Source organism: Zophobas morio, unplaced genomic scaffold, assembly GCF_036711695.1.
Source record: "Zophobas morio isolate AGI-343-1 ecotype UQ-CSIRO unplaced genomic scaffold, CSIRO_AGI_Zmor_V1 ptg000157l, whole genome shotgun sequence".
Lineage (NCBI taxonomy): Eukaryota > Metazoa > Arthropoda > Insecta > Coleoptera > Tenebrionidae > Zophobas > Zophobas morio.
The window spans coordinates 79175-89715 of record NW_026972261.1 but is presented as its reverse complement, the minus strand read 5'-3'; the positions used below and the strand labels follow the sequence as shown (position 1 = coordinate 89715).

Sequence of the window (10541 nt, the reverse complement as noted above, 5' to 3'; positions counted from 1 at the left end):
CGGAACGCAGAGGAACTATTTATCCATAAAATTTACTTACATTTTCGTCACGTGGTTATATACCCCCCTTTTTTTTAGTTAGTTTTATTGCTTGTCATGATTCTATTATGAAGCTTCTGTTGGGAGTTGCTAATATTAAAGTAGTTGTTTGTTCGCGTAATATAAATTATACTTGCAGTTTACGTATTATAAAGAAGCACTCGTTTTACCATAACAATCTCTTTGGTAATTGTAAAAAATACTTTTCGACAAGCTTGCCAGGCGCGCCTAATGCACATACTAATTTGATAGCTTCGCAATCTCTTGGTTTATTATAGTTTCTGTTTATTTTTATTTATGACTTAAATTTAAATGCGTCAAAAAATTTAACTTTTATAAAAAAAAAGTTTTTAATTATTTTTACTTTAAATTCTTATACGTCTTGTAGCATGATTTTTTCTATAGTTTTTAATTATTATTTTAAGATCCACCGATTCTTCATAAACAATTACCCGAAGTTTTTACTCCTTTTATTGGAGAGATACGTTCTTATGGTTTAGATTCTGGCTATATTACTAGCACCATTCAGTCTGCTTTAGAATTATTCACCGTTTATACCAGTTTGCCTTGGGGGTTACCTATTTTCTTTTTTTATATAATCAATGAATTCCATAAAATTTTTTTTCATTTAATTAATAATTGTTAAAAAGATACTATGAAAAATTTTTGTATGTAAATAGTTAAATTAGACTTTCGAAGATAATTATGAATTTTAAGCAATTTTTAAAGGAATTATTATTGGGACTTTTTATATAAATTTCTCATTATTCTTATTTTTTTTGGTTATATTATTTAAGTTTTTAAACATTTCCTCTTTCATTTTACATTTGTTCAATGAATAACTATTAAACTTTATACATTTTTAAAATTTAATTCGATATAAAAGTTTACATTTTCTATTTCTATACATATATTTGTTCGAATTACTAAAAAAAAATTTATTCGACATTAATAATAATTTATAATTTTTTGATAAATATTAATTTTTTAATATGTTTATAGTTTATATAAAGCTTACAAAGCATCTTTTTTAACTTTTAATGTGTATAAAGAATTTCAATTGAAATTTATAATAAAATCTAATTTATTTTTGTTTTTAAGAACTTCCTTAAGTTTTCAAACAATTTTTTTAATTATAATGATTAATTGCTATGAAAATTTATTATACATTTATAATTTTTTTATAATTTCGAAGAGTTACTATATGGCTTACTGCATTCACCATCCGGTTTTTGATTTGGCCTTTAAATTTGACTGCTATGCGAAACGGTTATAAAACGCTCATCGTTCGGCCACAATTGGGTAAAAAATAATTTTTATAATATTTTTATAACTATTAAATTTTAAAGTATAAAATAATTATTTTTTAAAATACTTTTACTACTTTTAGATTATTAAAGTTTTTATAAATTTGTTTTTATATATTTTATAACCATTTTTATATAATATTTAGTTATGAATTTATTTTTTTTATTACTTTAACTTTTTCTAAATTAAAATAAATTTAGTAATAAAAAGTTATAATTCATATTTAATAGATATTTTTATATATTTTTATTTTTTTACAATTTTAAAATTGGAATTTTATTATTTTTATACAATACTTTTAATACTTTTAGATTTATAATTAATTATTAATTTGTTTTTTAATTTTTGTAACTTTTAGTTTTTATTAATTAATATTGAATTATGTTTTATTTTTTTATAATAATATTTATATGATATTTTTATTACCTCTACAATTTAGAAAATAAAATTAATTTAGTTTATAAAAATTTATATTTTATGGTTTTATAATCATTTTTCAATAATATTTTTATTACTTTTACATTTTAGAATTAATTATGATTTAATTTAGTAAAAGTTTTAATTTTATATTATTATTACTTTTATATGTTTTTATTAATTTTACAGTTTAGAAGTAAAATGAATTTATTTTTAAACAATACTTCTATTTCTTTTAGATTTTATTAGTTGCTATTAGTAATTATTTTTATATTATAAATTTAGAAAATAAAATAATTTAATTAATTAAAAATTTATAGTATATATTTTTTATATATTTTTATTACGTTTAGTTTTTATAATTTATTATAAATTAGTTTTTACGTTTTTAATATTTTTAATTATTATTTATTAATATAAATTTGTATATTATATTTTTATAATTTTAATAAATTTTAGAATTTATTGCTTTTTTTTTTACATTTTAGAAATTAAAATTATTCTAATTTATTACTTTTAATTTTATAACTACATATTAATATATTTATAACTTTTGTATTATTATTTTTATATAATATTTTTATTTCTTTTTTATTTTTTGAAATAGAAGATATATTCGAGTTGTTAGATTTTAATTAAAATAAAATTATAATATTTATTTATAACAATATTATAACTTTTATATTTTATTAATACATCTATTTAAATACTATTAAAAATATAAATATATTAAAAAAGAATTAATAATATATTTTTTATACAATCGTATTACTTTTATATTTTATAAATTAATATAATAGGAATTTTTAGGTAATAATAAAAATTTATTATTATTTTCATACAATATTATTACTTTTATTTTATAAATTAATATAAAAAATATATTTTTTTTAAATAATAAAAATATAATTTTACTATAATAAAATTAAATTATTTTTTTTATATAATATTACTTTTATATTTTATTAATAAATATATAATAATATATTTTTTAAATACTAATTAAAATTTAAATTTGTTAAAATAGTTCTATTAATAATTATTATTATACAATATTTTCACTTTTCTATTTATTAAATAATATAAAAAATATATTTTCTCAAATACTAATTAAAATATAATTTTTTTTATAATTATATATATAAGAATTATGTTTAACGTAAAATTATGATTATTTTATACTATATATTATTGTATAATTTTTTTATTATAAAGTTTTATTAATTTACTAATAAGATGTAATGACGTCGAGGTTAAAGCAGAAACGCGCTGAACTGGACTTTGAAGGAATGAAAGTTGAAGCCCAAAAAATGAAAGTAAAATTTTTTCATGTATAAAAAAAAAATGGTTATAAAATTTAACGATTTATTCGAAATTTGGAGATTAATTTTTTATGTATTCACAAAATCTTATAGAAATTTCATTGGAATTTTATGGAAATTGTTAACAATTTTATAAATAGAAATTTATATTTCAATTTATTTAATTTTTAGATTTTATATAGGAATTATAAGATTTTCTTTAGAATGATTTAATATTCAAATTAAAAATTCTAATAAAATCAAATAATTTATATAAATATGGAGATTAATTCTTATTTTTTAAAAAAATTTATATATTATTTTTATAAAAATTTATTTTTTTCTAAACTTTAATAGAAATATTTAAGATATTTTCAAAAATAATTTTTTATATATAGTAAAATTGATATAAATTTTTATAATTTATTTAAAATTTGTAGATCTTTTTTTTACATTTATAAAACTTTTATAAAATTTTATAGAAATGTGATAATTTTTTAGTTTTGATTATATGTTGAAGATTAATTTCTTTATTTATTAGACTTTGGTAGAAATTTTAAGAATTTTATTTAGAATTGATAATAAATTTTAATAATTTATTATACTTTAGGAGATTAATTTTATGTATTTATAAATCTTTTATAGAAAATTTATAGAAATTAAATAACAATTTTTTTTTTATATTTAATATTGAAGAGTAATTTTTTTATTTGTTTAATTTTTAAACTTTATAGAAATTAATAGATTTTTATTTAGAAATGATATTTATTTTAAGTAACTTATTCGAATTTAGGAGATTAATATTATTTAATTATAAAACTTTTGAAAATTTTTGAGTTTTTTATAAAGATTTATTGAAAATTTGAAGTTTTTTTTGAAAATGGTTTTAATTATATAATAAAATTGATTATAAATTTTTATAGTCCCTATAAGTTTTGGAGAAAAAATTCTTTATTTATAAAACTTTTATAAGAAATTTTATAGAAATTTGTTAACAACTTTTTCAATTCTGATTGAATTTTAATTTATTTGTTATATTAATTTAATCTTTAGACTTTTTATAGAAATTTAATGATTTTTTTAAATATGTTTTATAATTTATAATAAAATGGATAAAGATTTTACTAATGTAGATACGTTTCAGAAAATTTAAATTTCTTTAGAAATGGTTTTTAATAAAATATATATTAAATTTTAATAATTTATATAAATTTTGGAGGTTTATTATAAAACTTTATAGAAACTGTTAATACTTAATTTTGTTTAGATTTTCGAGGTTTAGTTTTTTATTAATAAATTTTTATGTAACTTTTATAGAATTTATTTTATTCAAACTTTAATGTCAAATTTTAATATCAAATTTCTAATTTTTAAAAAATCATTTTCAATTTATAATAAAATTGTTATCAAAATTGAAAAAGTTCATAAATTTTCGAGAATAATTTTATTTATTTATAAATTTTATATAACATTATAGGAATTTTAATTTTTTTTTAACAAATTGTTTTTAATTTGTAATAAATTGATAATAAATTTTTGTTATTTTAATTTTGGAAATTAATTTATAAATATTTATAAAACTTTTATAGAAATTTTAAAAATTTTTTGTAAATGATTTATAATTCATGAATTTTAATAATTTATATAGTTTAATAGATTTATTTTTTTATAACTTTTTTTTTATAGAAATTTTTATAGGAGTCTTAAGATTTTATATGGTTTTGTTTCTAATATTATTAAATATAATAATAATAAAAATTTTGATAAAAATTTTGATTCATTATTTTATATTTATTAAATTTCAAAATTTTATAGAAATTCCGGTTCTTTATTTAATAATCTCTTGTTTTAGTAGAAATAAGTATATCTTTTTTAAAAATTTTTTATTTTTTTCTTTATTATTGCTTTTAATTTTTATAAAAGTAATAATTATTATAAAAGTTTTCTTTAATTTTTTACTAAATTTTAATATTTAATAAACTTTGTTTTTTGATTAGAATTTAACTTTATATTAAGAAAGTTGTTCAATTTTGAAGATTTTTATCTTTTTTTTTAAATGATTATAGACATTTTTTTACTTAAATTTTTTTTCTTAAGGATTTTCTGAAATGCAATAAAATTCGACCGTATTTTCCGTTTCTTTTGATTGGAATTCAAATGCCGATTTTTATTTCTATTTTTATGGCGCTGAAGAAAATAATCGATGCTCCCGTTTCTTCGTTGAAATCAGTTCTTTTTTTTTATATATATATTTTTTTGGGAAAATTTTATAATTAAAAATATAAGCAAAATTTTATCCAACTTTTTTAAGTCAACATTAAAAAAGTAAATTTTTTTAAAAAAAATTTAAAGAAAAAATTAAGCGAAATATAAATTTTTTATTATTTATTAATTGAAGTTTTATATTTTTAAAGAAAATATAAATGTATGAAACGAAAATAATAATATGTAAAAAAGTTTTATAATTTGTATTTAGCGGAATTTTTATATTATAAGAATATATATAAATTTGCTTGCTACTTATTAATGATATTAATAATATTTAAAAAATTGTTTTTTACTAAAAAAATTAATAATTTATTTCAGTATCAAAACGAAATATAAAAATTTATTCAATAATAAAATAATTTATTTTCATTTATATTTATAAAAAATAATTAAAAAGTATTGGAAATAATAATTTATGATAAAATGGAAAATAAATTTATTCATTTATAAATAAATTATTTTAAAATTAAAATTTTATTAATTATAATTTAAAAAAGTTTTACTTCAAAATATATTTATAATAAAAATATTAGAACAGGATATAAATTTATTCCATTCTAAATTAATTTGTTAAACGTTTTGCTTAAAAATAATAATAAGTTATTTGAATATTTAAACAGAATGAAAAATAATAAAAAGGTTTAAATTTTTTAATTAAATTTATTATTTATATAAATATTGGTGTTATTAACAAATTATAAAAAAGTTTTTTCTTAAGGTTACTCAGTGACGTCTAAGGCTTAAGCGTTAGTGAAGACCAATCAGGGCTATAAGTTAAAGTAAGAGGGCCAATGCCCGTAGAAGTAGGGGCTACGCACATGTCAGGGACTAAGATTATTCGGTTATGGTGCGAAGCACTGCAATAGAAGATGTTGTTTTTGCCTATTTTTTCTCTACTGGTTAATTAAGGGACGTCATGGTTAAAACGAAAGTACTATGCGAAGGGCAGTTATAAATAACAATAAAAAATTAATAATCTAGTTAATATTTATTTTCATTGAATTCTATTAAAAAAATACTGTGAAAGTAGTTTTTAAATGAAAGGAAAGATATAAATATATAAACACAATGAAACATAAATTAATATATTAATATTTTTAATCTATAGTATTTTAAAAAAAAAATTACTACGTATCAAAAATTAATAATTTATTTAAATATATTTATATTAAATTTTATTAATAATACATAAAAAAAGTTTTTTTTTTTGTATTAATTAAATTGTGGGAAAACTTTATTAGTAATAAAATTAAATACGAAAACTTTTAATTTTTATAATTTTTATAAATTTTTTTATATTTTCTTTATATAATTTTTAGTATATAAATAAAAAGTTTTTGTTTTTTATATATTTTTTATACTTCCTTTATATTTTATACATTTTTTCTTATTACTATTTTTACTTGCGCAGGGCGGCTTCTTTTGGTTTACAGACTTGACAGTGGCTGATCCGCTTAACCTTCTTCCTTGTTTTGCTGCGCTCGGAACGCTTTTTTCTATGAATTCCAGCTGGAAATGCAATCCGATACACACGAGTTTTATTGGTTGAATAATAATATTTTATTTTAGTTGCGCTGTTATTTTTTTTATAAAAAGTTATATTATAAAATAAATAATTTTGAGTTAAATACTAATAATACTAAACTTTTACTGCTCAGAATTTTTTCTTTAAATTTTTATTACAAATATATATTTATACATAAAGAATTTAGCATTGAATCAAGTAATAATATTAATAATTATATTTATAACAATTTTTTTGATGCGAAGATTTTTTTTCTACTTATAAAATTTTGTTAAAAGTATTTATTTTTTTTAAGGATTTCAGACTCCTTTAAGGATATTAACATTAGCTTCAGTGCCCATAACAGTTATTATGGGGATCCCCAGCGGTAATACCTTTAGTGATAGTTATTATAATTATAACTATTTCTTTGATGCTTAAAAGTACATATTACTAAAGATTTAGATAAGCAAAACCAAGTACTAAAAATAATTACTTCCCATAAACATATTTTATAGTAATTTGTTTTTAGTATAAAAAATATATGAAATACTTAAAAGTATAATAATAATATAAGAAATAATAATTAATAAAAGTATTATTAAAATAATACGATATAATATATAAACATATAAATAAAGTAATAGCAAGTAAAAATTATAATTTAGAGAATTTTTGTATAATATAGTAATATAATAATCTTATTATTTAAAGTTTTAATAACTTTTTATTAGTAACATAATACTAAAAAATCAATATAAAAATATTGTATATAAAGAAGTAAAGATAAGAAAATATAATATTTAAAGGCGAGATAATAATAATATATTAATAAATAAAGGAATCATTTTATACTGGATGGGGGCCTCAGCCGCTTCTTTTATACAAGTTTATATATAATTACTATTATGAATTTTATTATTTGATAAACCACGTGCTCGGCCACATGATTATCTGCACTATGTTTTTCGTATTACTTCCATGTGCTTTTGTCACGCGCAATAGCACATGTTATGTATCTTTTCTATCTTTTTAATATTTTTTTTTTACGGGATAATTTATTTAAATCTTAATTTTTTTATCATTATTATTATTTTATTTGTCTTATAGTTTTCTTTACTTCGCAATTCTATACTCCGTCATAAACTTAATCTTCCGTCCATTTCTTTGATTCGCGAATTGAATGAAAAACTCAAGCCAGTAGTCCCCTTCGCTGATTTACTTACTCGAAAAGAAGTAGAAAAAAATTTAAATTTATACAAAAATCATTAATTATTACTATATCCATTTTTAATTTAAAATTGATTTTTTTTAATTGTTAAAAATATATACTTATTATTATTATTATAAAAGGCACAGGGTCCGACTCCTTTTGAGGCATCGCTAAAAAATAAAAGGGAATATATAAATGCAGTGAAGCGCAAAGCTGCTTTCAATAAATAAAATTTTTTTAATAAATAAAAATGTGGAGGTTTTTTTTTTTAATAATTTCTTAATAGTTTCTTATTATATATAAATTTAGAGTTGATGAGTTAATTTAGTTCAGCGGTTTATGTACGAAAAATATTTTTACAAGCCTTGGCTTGTACTCATCTTTATTAATTTTGAATAATAAATGCCTGTCTCCATCTTTACATCTTACAAAAATATGAAATTGAAATTTTTTACTTCAATGAAAAAATTATCTGCCAAATTTTCAAACATTAAAAAAAAATATTTTTAATTAGAAGCTAAACAAATTGATTTTTTTTTAAAGAGCAATTATATTGTTGTTTTGTAGACGAAATAATATAATGATTACTTTACGCACTCAATTTTATAAATTATTACTATTAAAATTTTTAAAACATTGCGTTGGAGTTTATAAAGCATGAACAGTTTATTTAGTACTTAACAAACTTAAGTAGTAAATTGTTTTCTTTTATAAATATTTTAATAATGCTGAGTTAATTTTTTTTATAAAAAAAATTAGATTTATTAGTAGAGCAAAACAAATAAAATTAATAACTACTAAAGTTCCAAAATCTTATGAATGAATTTGATTTTTTAAAACGAAAAATTGTATTGTGGGTGGATGAAACGGTTGGAGTATTACTAATAATGTTCAGTAGTATATTTGATTCTCCTTAATAAATATATTACAATAACGTAAATCGGAATTTTCTAAAACAAACAATTTTAGTAGATGAACCAGTTAAAATAATACTTAGCAAATTTAAAGTGTATGATGGATTTTCTTTATAACTATATTATAATGAGCTTAACTTGAAATTGATTAAAAACAAACATTTAGATTTACTAGTAATAAGGCAGCTAACGTAATACTTAATAAACTCAATAGTACAACTGATATTTTTTATGTCATATATATCGGTAACTTTGTGTCATCTTTGTTAAACGGACAATAAACATCGTTTGTAGAGGAAGTTTGTAAACGTATACTCAATAAAATCAAAAGTATGGTTGATTTCCTTTTATAAATATGTTTTACAGGCCATTTTTATAACTAACCATTAGTTATATTACTAGATGAAACAGTTAATTTAATTTTTAATTAACAATTTTAAGTTATTTTTCTTTCATAAATTTATTATAGACGTTGAATTGAATTTTATATGTCGAACAGTTAAAAACCGTTAGTTAATAACACTGTTATAATAACACTTAATAAACTCAAAATGTAAACTTTTTTTCTTTTATTATAACTGAATAAGGTTGTGGTTAATTTTTTATAACAAACATTTAACTTCAGTAAATAAAGATTATAAACTTATACTTAATAAACTCATATGGTTATTTACTTTTTTTCTATGATTGAAATATACGTTGAATAGGATTTTTTTTTAACTTAAAAAATAAGAGCATTAGTAACTTAAGTTTTTTCCCTCTCTTCTGAGATTATAATCCGTCAGTAGGCAAGCAAGTAAAGTGGGGTAGTTGCATAGAAAAAAATTAAAGAAAATGCTTCGATTTCCTTTTTTTTTTTTTATCGTTTTGGCATACTATAGTCGTTAAATTTGCTCTAACTTAAACCGCTTAACCTAAATTCCCTCATTACGGCGAGAGAAAGGGTAGCCTCTTACAAATTAAGGTCACTCGGGTCATCTCTTATAGCACATAGATAGCGATGTCTTTGCAATTTAAGCGTTTAACACATCTTCCCCTAAAATTTAAAATATTATAATCATGTAACAACTGCGCTAACGACGTTTCAATAACCGATTTAAGATAAATGTTTAGGTCGTTAGTATTTCAAAAAATATGCGAAAGTATAGTCTAAGGCAGTAGTTATTACATTGTTGGTAATGTTCTTCATATATAGTGTAAAACATTTAAATAGCCGTCCAGTTTAAGGTATAGCAAAAAAGTTCAATTTCATGATGTAGTTGTGAATTTCGCACAAATCAAGGTGCGCTTGTAAACATTTTAAGGAGATTACTTTGAAGAATTTGAAGTCTGCTCATATGCAAACTCGAGTTAGTAAGACCATGGAACAGTTGCGTGACTAACAATAGGTCAGTTAATAGCTTTATATATGAGTTTATTTTTAAAATTCAATTGGCTTCTTTTGCCTATCAGAGGTATAAAGCAGAAGTTATATTAAATTTTTTAAAGATAGTTAATATGAGGCTTTCAGTTAAATATAGGGCCCTTACTGACGCCAAGGCGTTTTACTTGATTGTCCCAAGGAAGAGGTGTTTGCG

General features: G+C 18.6%; 1 protein-coding gene across 1 annotated transcript; it reads left to right on the top strand.

The window, feature by feature from the left end:
* The first annotated feature begins 208 nt into the window (after positions 1-208).
* On the top strand, positions 209-8291 carry LOC135145561 (mitochondrial inner membrane protein OXA1L-like). The gene is made up of 10 exons (XM_064077680.1): positions 209-306; positions 465-612; positions 1235-1341; positions 3001-3080; positions 5163-5294; positions 6745-6877; positions 7154-7225; positions 7679-7725; positions 7948-8073; positions 8191-8291. Exons 3-10 carry the CDS (start codon positions 1299-1301, stop codon positions 8278-8280), a joined length of 723 nt encoding a protein of 240 aa, XP_063933750.1. The 5' UTR covers positions 209-306; positions 465-612; positions 1235-1298; the 3' UTR covers positions 8281-8291.
* The last annotated feature ends 2250 nt before the right edge of the window (positions 8292-10541 follow it).